This window comes from Barbus barbus (assembly GCF_936440315.1).
Source record: "Barbus barbus genome assembly, chromosome: 43".
In the NCBI taxonomy this organism is placed as follows: Eukaryota; Metazoa; Chordata; class Actinopteri; order Cypriniformes; family Cyprinidae; genus Barbus; species Barbus barbus.
The window spans coordinates 22,102,117-22,122,157 of NC_136721.1; the positions used below are offsets into that span (position 1 = coordinate 22,102,117).

Genomic DNA, 20,041 nt, shown 5'->3' on the forward strand with positions numbered 1-20,041 from the left:
AAAAATCTGGTTAATTCAGGTAAATTTGAAATGACTGGGAAAAAATGTCCCAATTTAGATGCATCACAGCTATACTAAAATATCAACTTGTTCCATGATGTTTGCAGTTTTTACATCCTTGGATTTTTCTTCAATGGTGGGGTCCAAAACTCTCAGAAGATTATGTTTTATAATGTAAGAAGTATTTCTGTGTGTCTAATCAAGTAAATGTGTTTCTTTGTACAGGTGGGCAGAAGCTCTTGTTCCATTGAAGCACAAGATCCTCAGTGGATCATCTCAAGTCATGCTGCAGAACATGATCATCAGGTTTGTTCGTCAAAATACTCACCAAAATAACAATCATACAAGGACCATTCCAGCTTAAAGCAAGTCACTTTCTGGTTTGTTTATCTCATACGTTAAGAAAAGCTTTTTCAGGCTTTGTTCCAGATAACCAGTGATATCCTTAAACTTCATTTCACTTGAGTATTTGACATGTCCATGCGTCTCCTCTTCTGCAACTCTACATAATGTATCACAGTGATAACAGTTATCAGATGTATATCTGATATCAGATATAAATTTATCAGATATCAAGAACACTACTGGTATCAATTAACATTTATTATTTTTAAATAATACAATAAATATACTACAAAGGAACATGGGCTTTGGTAGAGAGTTACAACAAACATCGCTCTCTCTCCATTTCACAATGAAGGACAGGGCTGTTTTCATCGGAGCACTGAGCGGATATCTCATACGGCTGATAAAAAAAAAAAAGAAATTTGGCTGTGGGAAGAAACATGAAGAGAAAGCTTAACATTTTCATGCATACAGAAAAGTTTTAATGCTTCAAAAGACATACAAGGGTGGGTGGACACAGTAAACCTGAATTTATTGACACAAAACCAATATCTCTTCTATCTTCTCGTACACAGGTTTGACACGACCGCAAAAACAAACAAACAAACAAACATTACAAAGACAAAAAAAACAAAACAGAATAAACTTTATTGGCAGCATTACTGCTGGTTTTGAAATTTACAGAAGAATCGGTTGAAATTTGTTTCGTACTGGTAAAATTGTGTCAAAACCGCATATTCCATGTTGAATCCTCTTAAAAGAAACAGTTCAAGTCATATTTAATCAAAACAATTAGAGCAAGAGCTTGCAGTAGCAGGTCTAGTGGTCAAAAAGCAGAACAAAAGAGTGCAGGAAAATGTCTAGTGGCAAAAGTTGTGATAGATGAATAACAAGATGGCTCTAGTCAATGACAACAGGTGAAGGAATATACGCTAGCGAAATTTTGCAATGTACAACATACTTGAATAATCACAAGACAATCTGATTCTTGGTCTTCAAGTCTCTTAAATTAAGAGAAATCTCTTTGGAAGGAAAGCTGAAATCGGCAGTCGAGTTAACTATTCATTCCTCTAAGCATTTTGGTTAAAATATTCACAGAACCCTCCAAAAAGGTCCCAAGCTAATTCTCCAGAGCGGTTTTAAATGCTAAAACTTTTAGTGGGTGAAAAGGCATTTCATTTCCATCGCTTCTGTTAGCTAGAGTAACACTTTACATTCCAGGATCCACGTTACATGTGATACCTCAATCACAACAGCATTAACAGTAATTGTGCTCCGTTTAACCATTTCAGAACGTTGTAATGTGAGGTGTAAGCTATAAAGACTTTGGAGGACCACATAACAATCTGGACATGGTCAGACGTGGTGAGGAATGATAACAGAAGAAAAACGTGTTCTCATCTATAAATGAATATGATTTTACGGCATGCATAAAAACACTTCCCCACCTCGGGAAGCAAAGCTAGGACTTTGACAGAAGACGTGGAACCGCTTGGGCATCACCGCAGAGCCGTTTTCAATTACAACAAACAAGTACAGGAAAAAAGGTATATATTTTTAGCACCACAGACAGAAGGAAATAGCACCTAGTTTACCGATATTGTGTTTCCTCAGTGTGATGGTGTGCTCTTCTGATACAGGGAAGCACCGAGTCATGAACATCAGATCAAAGATTCTCCTCATACACGCGGGTCGCGATCTCACAGACCCACGGAAGCCACTTCAACATGACAGGTAGCAAATTAATGCTCACATTACGGCTGTTTCTTACTTTTATTGTCATTTTGTTGTTTAAATTACAAAAAGACGTTGTTCACATCTGGAATAAGACATTTTGTTGATGTTGCAGTTGCTTTTTTTCTCGTATTTTAATCATTTCCTTTATTTTCTCTTCTTCAGATTCACTGGAAATTTCCTCAGGCTCTTATTTGGGGGGAGATTTGATTTTTTTTCCAATAACCAGCAGCTCTGTCCTTATCGCTCAATGGGTTCACATGCATGTTTTGAAGCCAGAACCAAAAAAAAAAAAAACAGTTCACCGGAGAAAAAAATATACAGAAAGTACTTACAAACATAGAAAAAAAAAAAAAAAAAAAAAAATATATATATATATATATATATATATATATATATATATATATATATATATATATATATATATATAAAATCACCATTCCAGGGAATGGAAGACAAGTATGCACAAAAAAAAATAAAGCTTAGAAGTGGAAAGAGGAACAACACAAAACCCAAGCAAATAAACCAACAGAAAAGATTTCTCATGAGAAAGTCCCAACTGGACGTGTGTAGAGCTACAAGTCCAAGAAGAGGAGGGAAATAAAAGGATGGATCTAATCTGTCTATACAGCCAGTGGGAGGGGCAAAGAGTCAGATGAGCATAAAGTGGGCGGGGCTGGGAGAGACACGAGTGATGACCTCATCCAGTTTCAAAACTTGCATGTGATGCAGAGGGTAGACTGAGGTTAAAAAGGTTGCTCTGTTATAAGAACCCATTGTTTGGACATCCATTATTTCTTCCAATTTTTTTGATCCTTACTTTGGCATCTGTTGGGTTTGTTTGGAAACACAAAACTTTACAAATAAGTCGTCCTATTTCTTTCTTGTGTTTTGTTTTCGGAGAAAATGAATATGTTTCGTTCGCGTGTGCTCGCTGAGCAGTCTTAGCCGATGAAGCAGGCCGGTCCGACCTCAAAGCCGAACTTCTGCGTCGCTCCGCCGAAATCGTTGAACATAATGTCAACAAACGGTACCTGCTCCACTTTCGGTGTGTTGATCTCAAGAATAGTCTTTTCATAACCCTTTTTCAACTGCGGGAGGAAAGAAAGAGTTTTCAGTTTAAACTTGCTAAAAACGACTTCACAATTCGGAAACCGCATAATATTACGGAGTATTTTTAAGGTTAGTATACAGTTCTGAATTCAGCAAGTATTTCCGGGTCTTACCGCGCATCCGTCGACGGCGGCTCTGATGTACGGGTTGTTATCGTAAGACATCTCCTCATCGTTGGAACCCAGGAAGCGGATGGCTTTATCGTAAGAGTCCAAGTCCTGGTTGTGCCAAGCCACCGACTGGTAACAGTTGTAGGTCAGGTTCTGCCGAGCTGTGGCACTGAGTAAACGCAGGAACGTCATCTGGACCACTCCGATCGGATTGCCCTCCGCATCCACGTATGAGAGCTGTGCAGACAATCAGAGAGCGGTGCGGTATAGATAACTGCCAAACAAACGCCCCCTAGAGGTTCTGCTGAAAACTACACATCACACCCCTCCGATCCTACGCTACTTTATGATCACTTTTGTTTTAGATTTGGGTTCAAAACTTACAATGGCCAAAAAAAAAGTTAGTTCTTGTTTGAGGAATATTTCAGGTGAAGTGTTAGAAAATAATAATAATAAAAAAGAAACAATTACCAAAGTGTTACAGAAACAAAATATATTACCTGAAAATAAGACTTAATTCTTATATTCTTCTTCTTAAGTAAATTTATTTTGTTTAAAAGAACATTTTTAAAATATTTTACTCAAAAACAAAACATAAAAAAGGCAATTTTGTATTTGCTGTGAAATTAGTTGTCAATTATTTGTCAGAAACCATTGTCAATTTTTTGGAATAAATACTTCGCTATAACAAATATGCATATACAGTACCGTTCAAAAGTTTGCATTTTGCATTTATTTGATCAAAAATACAGTAAAATCAGCAATATTGTGGGATTTTCAAATAACTGTTTTCTATTTGATTAGATTTTAAAATGTAATTTATTTCTGTGATCAAAGCTGAATTTTTGGCATCCTTACTCCAGTCTTCAGTGTCACATGATCCTTCAAAAATTATTTTAATATGATTCGCTGCTCAAGAAAGATTATTTTCAATGTTGAAAACAGTTGTGTTGCTTTATATTTACTGAAAACAACATTTATATGTAATGCATTTTTTTTACATTATACATGTCTTTACTGTCACTTCTGATCATATAAATGCATCTTTGCTAAAAAAAATAGAAAGCAAGCAAAATCACCTCATACAAGTTTATATGTGGCTAAAACATTGATCTGTGTCTACAGTGTCTAAACACTCTTGATTCATCAGTCAGGCAAGAGCAGGAAACTCTTTTCCCAGTACAGATCTGCTCTGCATGTATTAAACACCAAAATTCATTTACACATTCAAACATGAAAGATAAACTGGTTTTGTTACAGACTCCACTGAAAAATATCCCTAATGTATTCAAATGCGTTGTACTGGTTTAAATGCAAATTCTCCCCTTGTGGTGTGATGCAACATTTGCATTCCGGAAATATGCAAATGTTTTGTTTTCATTCTTGAATATACCAACCCATGTTTAGAAGAAAACTCCATCTCCTCTGATCCACAAACACACACATATGTGACTGACTGAGAGAGCGAGCGCATGCTCCATGCACACATACACACTGACACACACATAATTATATACTTACGATTAGGAGGTCCTCTCACACACTCATATGCATTGACTCTGCATGCATGCATGCAACCCACCATGAACACCTGCCCATTGCCACATTACCTCATGATCACAGTTGAATGCCAAGAGAGACTGAACCCAGAAGCTCAGTGACTGCGATCTGCCACGGACACAAAGGCTCTGCTCCAAACGCTAGTGATTGTGTACTGCCTATCTTCTAAGGCAGCTAAATTTATTACAGTTAACTAAAACTATATGTCTGTATACTTGAAACTACTTATGAATACTATGAAAACTTGCTTCTGCGAGTTGCCAACCTTTCTCATTTTCATTTAGTTACCTTGATGTACTAAAATAAATAAAAGAAATCAAAATTTATAAAAACTAAAACAAATTTTTACAGTTGCCGAGAGAGCTCAACACGCTGCAACTTCAGAAGACACATGCAAATAGAAAAAGCACCAGCAAATCCAGAAAACGTCTTCATCAGTTTGACAGCAGGTGGTGCAAATGCTCACAAACACAAACAAATAAAGAAACACACTGCAAATGCTCACAATACAACCAAATCAATTTTTAAATAAAATGTTTCTTTGTTTGGTTTTGTTGTGAACATTTGCAGCGTGTGTTTTCAAATTGACGAAAGTTGTTTTCTTAATTTGCAGGTGTTTTTTTTCTATTTGCAGTGCGTTTTTTTTGCTTGTGTTGTGAGCATTTGCAGCACGTGTTGTAAAATCGAGGAAGTTGTTTTCTTAATTTGCAGGTGTTTTTTTCTATTTGCAGCACGTTGAGCTCTCTCGGCCACCGTATATTTTGTTGTTTTCATACAATGTTTTAAATATAAAGTGAAAAGTGAATATCTAAAAATAAAATTAATTCAAAATATTAAATAAAACTGTAATAGTACATCAATGATACTTAACTAACACTGCCTCATATTGACTGATTTGAAATGATCTTCATTAGCCAGAATTTAAATATAATCAAAATATATATATAATGAAGCATGACATAAGGACTTCTTGTACTGTTTTTTTTTTTTTTATCATAAATAAGGTTATTCATACTTTTTACCTCAGAAAAAAATTAATTTAATAATATTTTATGGTTAAGTATTAAGTTAAATACAACATAGATTTTAATAATATATTGAGTTAATTAATTTTCAGTTAATTAATTTAGTTCAAAAGTTTTCATGTAAGTTTGCCTTAAAATGACTTTTATTGTCTTGTATCTTATACATGATTTTTGCTTTATATTGAAACTTAGTCCAATTAAAATGTTAATATTGACTAAAGGTTGGGTTTTTACTTCTTTTTTTATATAAAAAGTACATTACTAACTTGACCTATAGTTACAATTGATTCCAATTTTCTTGATTTGATCATCTACATGCATTGTTAAATAGTGTATTTTTAAGATTGAACTATTTTCTATTAAACCTTTTTAATCCTGCAAAAAAAAAAAAAACATCTATACACAGCTTTTCACTAAGCTCATCACATTCCGACCGTTTTCGATGCAAAGGATGCATGCAGTTCTATAACAAGGTATCTTAAATAGAAGCTGTTCGATACACCTTTTGCATCTCACTAGCATTTGGAGCAGAGCGACAATCGTGTGTTAGTGGTCTCAGTCACTTCAAGGTGACTTCCTCAAGCTTACAGGAACAGAAGACGGGTTGGATTCCATCAGTCAGACCTTTCATATGAACAAATCTACAAATTCTAGGGTAAGTCAGCGTTTATGTCAATCACTTTCTTGAGTCTTTTTGCTAGGGCAACAGACTGACTGACGTCTCCGCCCACAATCCTCAGATTACCCATAAGTCTGAGCAAACACACTTTTTGCTGCTGTTCTGATGATGACCATGCTTGGCCATGAAGGGATCCGAGAAGCATGCAGAAGCACGGGCCGCCAAGAGACCGATGGTCCGGAAATACTGAGGATCTGTGGACCCTCGGTACCGGCCCGTTCTCTCATGTACTCCTACTTACCATGGACCCTCTCTTGTAGTGACTATACCATGTGCCTGGACTGTCTTTGGGCCAGCGAGCCATTTTGCTCTGTAAAATAGGAGACTATTTCAGGAGGACAAGAAAGAGGAGTCACTCTTACCAGTTTACCACGTTTGAATTCACTGAACCACGACCCTGGATTCTCCTTCACCCAAGAGGTGAGTCTGGCCTGAGAGAGAGAGAGTCATCTAGAGTCAATACTGAAGACAGACAGACAGGAAGTACAGTAACACGTAGCCTGTGGGAATATTTTTGATCTGTTTTGCAGTGTAGTTGTCAATCTGTCCGAGGCAGAGGCTTTCACATAAGACATGTTCTTGCAGACAGTTTGCACAATGGACAAATAGACGTCTTAGGCTATTGCCATAAATGAACACATTAAACCTACAGCCCTACAATAAACAAAATACAATCCTATGAAAGTGAGTAGTGCATAACTATTATCCAATCTATAACTATAATCAAATCGAATTATAATTAAATATGTAATAATAATATTTAATTTGTATTAATTTTTTTGCTGAGCGAACTAAGTCACTATATACTCTAAAAAGGTTTACAAAACTGATATAAAATGAATAGTATAATTTGAATAAAATTCCCTGTCAATCATCAAGCAACAACTGAAAACTCTTTCGGCAGTACTTGACTTCATCCTAAACTCAAAAAAAAAAAAACCTTAATCTTGCCCTCTATCTTTCTCTCCTTCTCTTACTAGCTTGTACGTATTTGAACAATGACTGAGACTCTGTCTGATTGCCTCTTCAAGATGAATCGCTTTTTGTATCCCCAATTGTAAGTCGCTTTGAATAAAAGCGTCTGCCAAATGACTAAATGTAAATGTAATGTAAAATGAATAGTATAATTACATAATGATTTTTTTGTGCAAACTACAAAAGTGCCACTTGAAAACCTAAAAAGTAGGTATAAAAATGCATAAAATAATAGTAATATAATTACATTTTTCAGTTTTTATGATACAGATTTTGCTTTCATCCTGAAATCAACGGGAAAAAAACCTAGAACTCAAATATGACCGACAAAAAACATTTTTGAGTTTTTTTTTTTTTTTGCATCTGGTGTGGAGCAGTTCAGCAGGATGCAAGGGTTGGTTTGAATTTAAAGCTTGCCCTGGAAAATATTTTTGTGAGGTGAGAATAAGCCTGAGGAGGTTTTCTTTGTTTGTTGTTGTCTGCATCTGCTGGTGTGAAGAGTGAACCTGTGGAAGAACTGAAGTTAGTGCTGAGAGTCACCTTCACACCCATCAGTGACGCTTCTGAGACTCATTAAGGCAAATAACTCGTCACACTTGTGTGCAGAATCTAATACACAAACATCATTAAAGACTAGGATGCAAGAACCCTCATTATATTCAGGAATGGTGCTTCTGACTAGTTTTGAACAGCTGAATAGGTGGTATAGACCTTATTCAGGTTGATGTGAAAGAAAGTACAGGTCGTTCAATATGTCATAGTGATGTGCAGGGTATGACTTCTCATAGATTTTCAGTGGAAAAAACCCTCTAAATCAGATGTGACCTTAAGACAGTGTGACATATTGAACAGACTGTACCTCTAGTCCTCTCTGCATGTTAAGCTGAACAATTTCTCTCTGGAGGTTTTTCAGGAATCCGTGGACTATAAACTGTGAGCTGAATCTAGTGTGTGTTCGTCTTAATTTTGATATGATGCTTTTTAAAGTAGTGTTGTGCTTATAGATTCTGACATTAAAGCTGTTTTACACTGGTTGATGTGGACTTGTGGGAAGCCGTCCCAAAGTGTTCTGCTTTGTGGCTGTCAGGAGAACATTTCTTACCCCTTCGCTCTTTTTATCAGGGAAGATGCAGCTCTCTCCACCTGCTGTGAAGTTACAGTACACTTTGAAAGAGTCTCTGGAGCAGCCTTGGTTCGGATCAATCCAGTATTCACCTGAAAACAGAGAAACAAGGGCCATCGTGAGCTTTATGTATTGCTGATATTTTCAAACGAGACGCATTTAATACAGGGCGGAGAATCTGATTATTTTAATTATATGATTTGGCACTTAATCATTAAAATGAATTGTGTATGTCACTATGCATTCACTTAAAGCCTCCAAATGAAAATAATTCTTGGACAAATCATAATTAGGGTTGCAAAGAGGCAGAAAAAGTAAGTAAGTTTTCAGAAGCATTACAGAATTTTTGGAAACTTTCCAGAATTGTTTTGAAAACTTTTTTTGAAAATCTTTGAAATTTTTGTAAAGTTTTTGGAAATTTACCAGGAAGTTTTCTACTGCTTTGTAATTTTAATTAAATGCATTTTTAAATGTATTAAATTATGTTATTACATCTATAGTGCAAGGTTTATTTATTTATTTTATTTTATTTGCATCATGACTTTGGGTGTTGCGTGAACATTTTGGATACTTGCTAAAGTGTTGCAAAGTGGTTGCCAGGCCATTACTACTGTAAACTGCAAAACTCTCCACATAAATGTTTGCATGGTTACTAGGGTGTTGTTAGGCAGCTGCTAACTGTGTTCTGAGCTGCTACAAGAATGATCTAGGTGGTTGCTAGAAGGATGCTAAGCCGCTATTGGAAAACATGAGTAGTGCTAGGCCGTGCACAATGCATCACCTTAACGTTTGAGTGGTTGCTAGGATGCGGTTTGGTTACTAATGTGTTCTAGTTATTTGATAGGCTGTAACTAAGGTGTTGTGGGTTGTTGCTAGAGCTTCACATTTTCTCTTTGTTAATTTCATTAGCATTATGGTTACCCTCTGTCTCTCTTTGTTATTGTTGTTTTTCCTGATGCTTTGTCATTAACACACTTGAAAATGTGTGTGTGTGTGTGTGTGTGATACACACCATCTGGGAAATCTGGGTGGCACAGCTGCAGGTCTTTGCAGGTGCGGGCGGGGTTACTCTGTGTGCCCAGCGGGTGTTTCATCTGTTCAATCTCTAGTTTGAGCGAGTTCAGAGAGCCGAATATCTCTTCCATGCCATCCTCATAGTCTTTGTAGTTGGCGTCTGCAGCGTCGTCCATCATCTGGCTGGCGTCAATGTTCCTCTTTGCCCGTTTGGGGCTGGACTGGATGGGCAGAGGGTGGATGACATCACCAGGTGGACCCTAGACAAGAAAACAACCATTAATCTTCACATAAAGTGCGTTATTTAGAGCACAGGTTAGTGCTGCAAGCTTATGCAAAATTCGCCATCAAAATGTTTGGGTGGTTGTTAGGTGTTGGTGTTAAGCAGTTGCTAAGGTGTTTTGAGTTTTGAGTGACTTTGAGTTGCTAAAGTGTTGTAAGGAGGTTGCTAGGCTGTTACTAAAAAACTGGAAAATGTGAGTGTAGCTTGGCCATGCAACCTTTGTCACAACATTTGGGTGGTTACTAGGGTGTTGTTAGGCAGTTGCTAAGATGTTCTGAATGTCTGTTTGGTATTTGCTAGGCTTTTAATAAATAATTGGAAAATGTAAGTGTAGCTTTGCCATCCAAACTTTGTCACAACGTTTGGGTGGTTACTAGGGTGTTGTTAAGCAGTTGCTAAGGTGTTCTGAGTGGCTGTTGGTTTTTAAGTGGTTGCTAGGGTGTTGATAGGATGTTTTGGGTGGTTGTTAAGCAGTTGCTAAGGTGTTCTGTGTGGCTGTTGGTTTTTTAAGTGGTTGCTAGGGTGTTGATAAGATGTTTTGGGTGGTTGTGTTCTTAGGCAGTTGCTAGGTTGTTACTGTATAATTGGAAAATTAGAGTGTAGCCCACTAGGAATAATAGTGTGCTGATTAGCAGTTGCTAAGGTGTTCTGAGTGGCTGTTGGAGTTTTTTAGGAGGTTGCTAAGGAGTTGATAGTATGTTCTGGGTGGTTATAAGGCAGTTGCAAAGATAATTTGAGTGGCTGTTAGGTTTTTTTTAAAGTGTTGCTAGGGAGTCACAAAATTGTTGGAAATGTTGAGTGTTGCTTGGCCTTTATCAATTACTATGATTTTTCAAGTGGTTGCTAGGGTGTCGTGAGTGGTTGTTAGGGCACTACATTCTCAGTGCTTCTAATTGTTTCCTATTCTATGTCTCACTCTATAAATAAAAGTGCTCAGTAATAAAAACTACTGTAATAAATCTGAAAAATAACTGTATCTAGTATTATCCATCTAAACAATTAGACCTTTACACAGACATTAACTAAACACTTCCATTTCTCTCTGTGTCCTAAGGCTGAGTTACTCAGTGTGTGGAAACAGCAACCTACACAGTCTGTAGATGTGAAATATCAGGGTTTCTCAGGGAAGCAAAATCCACTGGAGCTCTCAGAGGAACCTTAACAGATTCGCTTTACACCACATAATAGAGCTCAATTACACTTACGTAACATCTACTGCAGAATCATGTTTAAATATGCACTTATCTCACAGAGGAATAACTCGTTTGTGTGTTGAGTTTTGGTTTGTTTTATAGTTCGTTTTAGTGCAGTTACGTACTGGAGGTCCAGGAGGTCCTGGCACTCCAGATTCTCCCTTCGGTCCAGTCTGACCCTATAAAGACAGAATCAAAAGTAGGTTTAGGCAAATCAGAGCTAATTAAAGATGATAAATGAATCGGCTAATTAAAATACTAATTAAATTAACAAGAATAATTAATAAGAACATGAACTTACAGATGATCCTTTAGCACCTTTAGGACCAGAAGGACCCTGAACAGAAGTGAAACATACATATGAATCACAATTATGAATTACATATATATACTCTAAAAAATAAAGGTTATAATTAGAACTAAAAAGATGGAGAACCTTTTTAATCTATAAACATGAAGACACTGAAGAACTTATTTATCAAAGTATACATAATAATTTTTTTTTTTTTAAACATCAGAAATGGTACCGGGAGACCAGGAGGTCCAACGGGTCCAATAGGTCCAGCAGGTCCTGAAATACCCTGTAGAAAAAGACCGATAGTGAAGACTTCTTTATGAAAATACAAAAGATTTCAAGTTTATACTAGGTTTTTATTGCTGTATGTGTGTAAACATGTTTCCATACAGTGTCTCCTTTAGGTCCTGCAGTTCCCTGTGGACCTGGCAGCCCTCTGTCTCCCTTCTCTCCCTGTTCTCCTGGAGGTCCGATGAGTCCAATGAGACCAGGATGACCCTGAAACGAACCGCTTGTTTACTAAACACATCTGCAATGAATATACTCCTTCATAATCAGCAACACCAGCCAGAGTTCAATGAATGTACAGCTGTGTTCCAAACACTAGAGTCATAGTGCAGTTAATTAAGAGCATCAAAGATGGATTTGCTTCTCTCACCTTTTCACCTTTAATACCAGTATCTCCCTTCAGTCCAGGCAGTCCAGGAGGACCCTGAGAGAGAGAAACATGAGAAGAGTGAGGACTGTAGATTGCCATTTAAGAAGTAATAAACTCATTCTCAGAGGAATATCATGTTGGTACCATCGGTCCAGGAGGTCCATCGGGTCCGGGAGCACCGGGCAGTCCTTGTTCTCCCTACATCAGGATCAAACAGATCCATTTATTAACACAAAATCACTGCCTTAGAACTGTATATGAGGTCCGGTATTATATTCTGGGGTTGAAAGGGTGATTTTTACTATAATTCTTATTTCAACCAAATGGGAAAAAAAAGAAATTTTATTATAGTATAATGTCTGTATTTTCATTATAGTAATATGTTTTATTATAGTATTCTATTATATATTGTGAAAGGTACCAAAAGATTATTGTTTTTAAAGCAGCATGAATTAACATACTAGGATGTGTATATAGGGTACAACGGGGCTAAAGGCGCCCCGGGGTAAAAGGCGCCTTTGATATTATTTTCATCTAAACCACTAGATGGCACAAAAACATGGCTTAGCACTTTATAAAACATTCGCTTTTCAAGACGCACGTGTATATTTGAACCAAATCTTTGACGCGATTGCGCGCAGCAGTGCAAAGTTGATTCTGTGCTTACTTGATCTAATATTTTGTTTTTTAAAATGTCGTTTTAAGTAGCAAATGAGAATCACTAAAATTATTGCATATATTTTGAGACAAAGGTCTTATTAATAATTTTCAGTTTTGTTTAAGATGATTAAAGCAACAGTTTTTAAATAACAAAAGAATATGTAAAAGTATAGTTTTTGGGGTAAAAGGCGCCCCTGCTGTTGGGGATAAACGCGCACAGTAATTAACATGATAATTAATCAATCGCTGACTTATCCATTTGTTGACATGACATGGTTAGATTCAGATGGTAAATATCATATTATGTTGTTATAAATATCATATACATTATGTATGTGTCCATATCAGAGATAATCACCATGTTTAGAATGAAACTCATATTTAAAAACATGATATTAATCATATCATATAATAAAATATATTTTGTTGTTACTACTGTAAATATATTTTCAATTATTATTGGATGTCCTTCAATACTTTCAGAATTTTTACTTATTAAAATGATTTAGTCTCTGTATTTTAAAATATATTTTTTATATTAACATATTTTAATGACAGTGTATTTATAGAACAAATTATTTAATTTTTTTTATTTGCAAAAAACAGTACAAAAGTGATTGTTTTGACCAAGTATTAACTTAGATATTATTAAACAAAACATTATTTTAGCTGAAGTATTTGTATCACTACCATTTTTTGACTACTGTACATTTATAAGATTTTTAAACAAAATAAACAACTTGATTTATTTTCACACAAAATCTGTTGCTCCATTAATGTTCAATACAACGCATATATTTCTTCTGCAATTATACATTTAAGCACAGTGAATAGCACATTTTTTCTTAAGGTGGGCCTTTAGCCCCATTGTACCCTATACACTTTACAACTGATATATACAGTATCTCCAAAATGTCTTTATCATGCCAAAGAAATTATAATACATATAAAATAATTTATATATTTGTGTGTAAATATGTGTGTCTATATATATATATATATATATATATATATATATATATACACACACATTTATATAAATGATCATTTATATAATGCATTAATACATTTTTTTACATTACAAAATAGTTTTTAATCATTAATAAAACAAATTTATATATAATTTTTTTTTTGCATTTTTTGACGCATTCTAGAAGTTATTTTTCTGAAATAAACTACATTTTAAAATAAGTCATTTTTGTCCATTCTAGAAGTAAAAATTTTTTTTTTTCTCCTTAAAATAAAAGTAATTTTTTTCACAATAAGTAATCTTTGTTGCATTCAATACTTAGGAAAGTTTTTTAATAAGTTTTTTAATCTTAAAATAAAAATCTTAAATTTTTGCCTCCAAATTCTATATAATGTAAATATATTTCGATTTTGAATTTTTTTGACTCTGTAGTGAAATATGACGCAGGTAGGTTATATACAGGCTTTGTGAGATTGACAAAATACATTTGGCGCATAATGCGACATTAGGACATAATGTGCTTTGCTCAATTAGCACTCACCACTGGTCCAGGCACACCTCTCAGACCCTCAGGACCGGGTTTTCCAGGGCTTCCCTGAGGACCAACTGGACCTGTCTTCCCAGGTGGACCCAGGAGACCAGATTCACCCTGATTCAGAGACACAACACTATTGAAACCATTGCCGTAATGAATTTGTAGCTGTACTGTAATAGCACTTAAGTTAATGAAAGTGTGTAAGACTGTGGACGTTTGCATGTTACCTTGGCACCCTTCTCTCCCTGTCTTCCTTCAGGTCCAGCAGGTCCATGAGGTCCCTGAAGAGAAAGAATGAAAATTGAGAGCCATATATAGGTATATTTACTTTAACATTGTTAATATTAATGGATAGTCAGAAATATTTTGATAAATATTTTCAATAAAAAGTAGGTTTAAAAGCTTTACTCACTCTCTTTCCTGGAGGTCCAGTGGGGCCAGTTTCACCAGTAGGTCCAGGGGATCCCTAAAAGAAACAACATTATAAAAACGGCAAACATTATAAAACACATTTGCATGCAGCCGATACCAGAGATGTCAAATGATTGTGTTTAAATCATACTCACCGGCTGACCAGGCTCTCCATCATCACCCTTATCTCCAGAAGCACCATCCAAACCCTGCAGAGAAAGAAAAAGAATGTCACTTCCGGAAACAACCTGAACATGTCTCTGTAATTACTACATTTTACATGAATAGTACTTACAGCTGGACCAGGCTCTCCAGGAGGACCAGGATCACCAGGGAAACCACTTGGACCCTGAAAATCAAACCAAACATTTCAACATTTCTATATTTGATCAGAAACATGGTAACTGCAAGGTCTCATAAGCATGAAGAGTAAGGTACGACAAGCTATGCTTATTGACCAATTAGCATGCAGAACCTATAATACACTCTCACAAATAAAGGTTTTAGAAAAAGATTAAAATATTTTAATTATTAATATTTTAGTTTGAACTTTATTTCTGTACTAATGTAATATATATATATATATATATATATATATATATATATATATATATAAATAAAGAAAATTATAAATATATATTTTTTATTTAAACATTTCAAACTAAATTTAAAGCCCCAAATTAAAATTTTTAATATTTAAATGTTTTTTTTTTTTAAATGTCATACATTTTAATACAGTATACTGTATATTTCTGGATATAATGCAATGTTTACTTTTGGCCCACAGCCTTCAATTAAGTTTGCTTTTTGGCCTATCATACAGTAAAATATCAAAAACATTTGGGCACCTCTGTTATATGCTATTTTGTCTAAATAAAAATAAGTAAATAAATGGCATAACATTTTTCTGTCTAATTAAAATAACAGCAAAATAAATACATAAAACAACTGTGAATTTATGCATCATAACATTATAATTATAAAAACAGCATTGTTTAAACAGCAAACGACCTTGATGACGATGGTACACTATGAAATGTTAACTTTGAGGTTTGCTAAAGATTACGTTTAACTTATTAAATTATTAAGTGTTTGTAAAGATTAACTTTGAGAGAGCATTAGATGACAGCAAAGGTCACTGAAAGGTTAAATATGGTTCTTCTATGGCGTTGTTGCAAAAACCTCCTTTTGGAAGCTTTATTTTTAAGAGTGTATGTTTCAGACACTAAACAAATCAATGGTAAGAACATACAGGGCTTCCTTTAGGACCATCATCTCCTGGTGGTCCTTTTGGTCCGGGGGGCCCAGCAGAACCAGCGGGTCCGGATTCTCCCTTTTCTCCTCGCTCGCCTCTTGGACCCTAAAACACACACACACAAGATATGAGATATGAGTGTGTTATTCTGAGACTCTCAGCTTTTTTTTTGATGTTTTAGAGTTTTGCATGTGTTTGTTTGTTTTTTTGCCGTACTGGAGGGCCGACATCTCCATGTGGGCCTGGTTCTCCTGCTTCACCGGCGTCTCCCTACAGAAAAACAGAGAGAGATGTAAGTAAAGCATGGCAGGGCTCTTTTTTCTCCTCAACACTGCAGAGATTTTGTCCACCGGACAGAAGAGCACGTCAGCATCATTATTCACTGTCTCGTCAGCAAATCTGCTTTCCTCTGCAGAACGCCACATTCTAGCATCCAAATCTGCGCAACATCGATATTCAGACCAACAAACGACCTTGATGACGACCAGTTCCATCAGACATCAGTCGAGAATGGAAATCATTATATGTATCCAGACACTTCTGAATTGGAGCGATGACACTTTGAAAAATGAACTAGACTTTAGCGTTTTCTGAGGAAGTAAGGGATGCTCCTGCAGAACTAGCTGTCATTATGTTCCAGATTTGTTGGTGGTTGTTTAGCATTATTGTTTAGCATAAGTCAAAAGAGCCCATCCACAGGTTTCTATAATACTCTGGTCTCTACATATGACTTGGGTCCCTTCTGCAGTGTGTATCAATGAGATTTTTTAATGGAAATTATATTATGACTGATTGCCAATAAGTAGCTGAAATTAAAATTCTATACTATTTATTGTAAATAAATAAAAAATTATAAATTGGAATAATTACTAAATAATAAACTAAATAAATGGAATAAAAATAAATTAAATAAATAATTATAATTATAATATTTATTATACATTATTTATTAATTTTGTACTAGGATAGGCCAGTGTAATGACAGGAAGTAAAGTGGGAGAGAGAGGGGGGCAGGGTTGGAAAATGTCCACAAGCAAGACGCCCGAAGTGCAACGACGCTATATGTCAGCCCATGAGGCTAAAGGCGCTGACATTATTTATTATATAATGTAATACTTATTAATTATTATAATAATAAAATTATAAATTAAATAAATAAATGGCCAACATTTCTGTACTATTTTGCCTAAATAACAAATTAATACAAATAAAGAACTAAGTAAATAAATTGCTAAAATTAATTAATATTTTCTTTTATTGGTCGATTTTGCTTGATTTCAACAATTATTTTCATGTAGTGACTGATAGCCAATAAATGGCTGAAATTAAAATTGTATACTATTTTGTCGAAATCAGTTCAAAATGAATTAATAAATTCTGTCTAAACACAAAATTAAATAAATAAGCAGATGAAATTAAAATTCTCTACTATTTTGTCTGAATTAAAAAATAAACAATAAAAATAAACATGTAAATAAATAAATACATTTCCATAAATAAAATTCAATAGTATTTTATCTAAATAAAATAAAAAATTTATGCAACAATTGAATTTATGCATTATAATGCACTTATAAATTATAGTGTTATTAAATTATGCTTTTAAAGTCTTTAATGAGCGTTAGATGACGGCAAAGGTAATCGAAAGGTAAAACTGTGTATAACAGTGATGCTTCCCTTAGCAAACCACTAATAAAACACTATTAAATCAATCAGTTTGTGACTAAATATTCAATATGGTCCATCCTCCCCGTGTGCTTTCTCTCGTGCTTATAAACATGTTTATGAGTTATTCTCTGTGCTCTTAGAGGCTGTGTGTGTGTGTGTGTGTGTGTGGATACTTCGGCACGTCTGCCATATTGAGGGATTAAGAGTCTCTCAGCCGCTCTGAACTGCATCATTCGTGTGTGTGTGTGTGTGTGTGTGTGTGTGTCAGACTGAGGTATCTCTGTCTCTCTGTAGTGGGATAAGAGGTCTGTCAGAGTGAAGTGCTGAGGTAAATCTTCCAGACTAACAGCAAACAGCCTTGTCTCCAGGTCTCATTCTATCATCTTTATCGGTTTTCTTTAAGTCCTCCCCTCGTCTGTGTTTTTCTGGGTCGTTTCTCTGGGCGAAACTCCCCTCTAAGCACAACTGAAACGGGTCCTTGGTTCCGAGGCAGAACAATAGTGCTGAAGTGTCGTATTAAATAATATTGACAGTGGCCGGTGCGGAGGTGATGGAGCGCAGTCATGCAAAAACACGCTCTGCTGAGACATACACAAAGATACAGACACTCGCAGCTCACACACACACACACACACACACACTCTCTCCAGAGAAAAAAATTCAAGATCACTGCACTGAACATAAAGCATGAAGTTAAGCAGCGTGTTACTTGTTGAATTTTGCCATAATATCTTATCCAGTAAAGCATGTTTGAGGCACGTTTAAAAAAATCTTATCACACAATTTCAAATTAACTTTACACAGCTGCTAAAGGCAAATAAACTGAGAAACTGTTTAATTATATTGCATTATTTTGTTAAAAATGTCTATTTTTATGACAATGAGATAAATGATCTGTTGTCAGAAAAACACCATATTTTATTTTCAGCTATATTATTATTATTAAATCATTCAGAGAAGAATTAACAAAGCTATCAATACATCTACACAGTTTATAGTATTCTTCTTATTTATATTATTAATAATAAATCATTATTAACAACTAACAAAATTACTGATACATTTACTTGTTTAGTCATTGCTTACTAATTAAAATACATTTTTATCATTATTATATGCTATATATATATATATACAGATTTACATTTATTAATAATAAATAATACTCTAATTAGAATTAACAAAGATACATGATACATTTACGTGTATAGTTCCTATTTAACAATATTATTATCGTTGTTATTATTATTAAATCGCTCTAATTAGAATTAACAAAGCTATTGATACATTTACCCGTTGTATAGTCACGATTTAAAATTCTTGTTATTCTTAATATCATCATCATCATTATATACTAGATATAAATATTATTAAGAAATTAATTAGAATTAATTGTAATTGAACAAGTTGTATAGTCACTACTTAAAAAATATTATCATAAACTATATATACAAATGTATTATTATTACTGTAAACCACTCTAATTAGAATGACCAAATCTACTGACATCTAAATGGTGTATCCTCATTGCTTACTCATTAAATGAAATAAAATCATTTTGAGTAGTATGAACAAAGCTGTCTGTCGTCATTGCATAGAAACTAACTCTGTTTAGGCTAATGCTGCAGGTCGTGAAGCTCAAACCAAGCATCAGAGACACTGTTACACTTTTTGAGGATAATAATCAATGAATGGCTTACTTACAGTATTTAACTTACAAAAACACTCACAGACACATACAGAGCTTTAACTCTTTAACTCTAGAGAGAAGCTACAGGAAACCTCACTTATGAGAGAAACGCAGATCCTGAACTGACTGAGCGCTCACACACACACACACACACACACACACACACACACACACACACACACACTGGCACATTCTCCCTTGGATCATTAAGGACGTCGGTTTCTAATTAAAATGAAATGATAGTGTTTTGTTCGTGGCGCTGATGTAGATCACCTTTTCTCCCACGGCTCCTGGGTTGCCGATTCCTCCCGGGGGTCCCTGTGGTCCATCGGCTCCTGGGGGTCCGGAGGGGCCTCTGGGGCCAGGAGGACCAGGTGGACCCTGAGAGAAAAGTCAAGAAAATGCAGAAAGAAAGCTCAGTTTCTATTAAAATACAATTAGATTTAATCAAAATGACTGTATGGATGTGGATGTGTACCATCTGACCGACGTCACCAGTCTCTCCCTTCTCACCCGGGGGTCCAGGCAAGCCCTGCACACAAACACAACTAGTTAAAACCAACTGCAACTCATACTAACCAGCTCAATCTTCTCCAAACTACATAAACAACATTTACAGTCCACATTAAATTCCATTTGTAGTCCATTTCACTTCCACAATCTGACATATTTCCAAGGTAAGACTTTTATCCATCTGGAATAAATTTGCTGATGAATTAAAAAAAACATATTATATTGTGGACTA

General features: G+C 35.2%; 1 protein-coding gene across 2 annotated transcripts in view; it reads right to left on the bottom strand.

Annotated features, from left to right (window-relative positions):
- Positions 1–2,885: 2,885 nt before the first annotated feature.
- LOC306862070 (collagen alpha-1(V) chain-like) overlaps positions 2,886–20,041 on the bottom strand; it is a 97,645-nt gene continuing 80,489 nt past the window's right edge. The window contains exons 47-66 of one of the 2 annotated variants that reach the window (XM_079404675.1): positions 19,775–19,828; positions 19,570–19,677; positions 16,155–16,208; positions 15,936–16,043; positions 14,979–15,032; positions 14,839–14,892; positions 14,685–14,738; positions 14,500–14,553; positions 14,279–14,386; positions 12,252–12,305; positions 12,108–12,161; positions 11,840–11,947; positions 11,682–11,735; positions 11,456–11,491; positions 11,280–11,333; positions 9,677–9,938; positions 8,644–8,756; positions 6,808–6,876; positions 3,306–3,539; positions 2,886–3,170 (exon numbers count right to left, since the gene is read on the bottom strand). In XM_079404675.1, coding sequence (XP_079260801.1) covers positions 3,024–3,170; positions 3,306–3,539; positions 6,808–6,876; positions 8,644–8,756; positions 9,677–9,938; positions 11,280–11,333; positions 11,456–11,491; positions 11,682–11,735; positions 11,840–11,947; positions 12,108–12,161; positions 12,252–12,305; positions 14,279–14,386; positions 14,500–14,553; positions 14,685–14,738; positions 14,839–14,892; positions 14,979–15,032; positions 15,936–16,043; positions 16,155–16,208; positions 19,570–19,677; positions 19,775–19,828 — 1,833 coding nt within the window. In that variant the 3' untranslated portion in view covers positions 2,886–3,023. Of the gene's footprint in view, positions 3,171–3,305; positions 3,540–6,807; positions 6,877–6,928; positions 6,998–8,643; positions 8,757–9,676; positions 9,939–11,279; positions 11,334–11,455; positions 11,492–11,681; positions 11,736–11,839; positions 11,948–12,107; positions 12,162–12,251; positions 12,306–14,278; positions 14,387–14,499; positions 14,554–14,684; positions 14,739–14,838; positions 14,893–14,978; positions 15,033–15,935; positions 16,044–16,154; positions 16,209–19,569; positions 19,678–19,774; positions 19,829–20,041 lie in introns of both variants that reach the window. The other variant, XM_079404674.1, reaches the window with a different exon arrangement.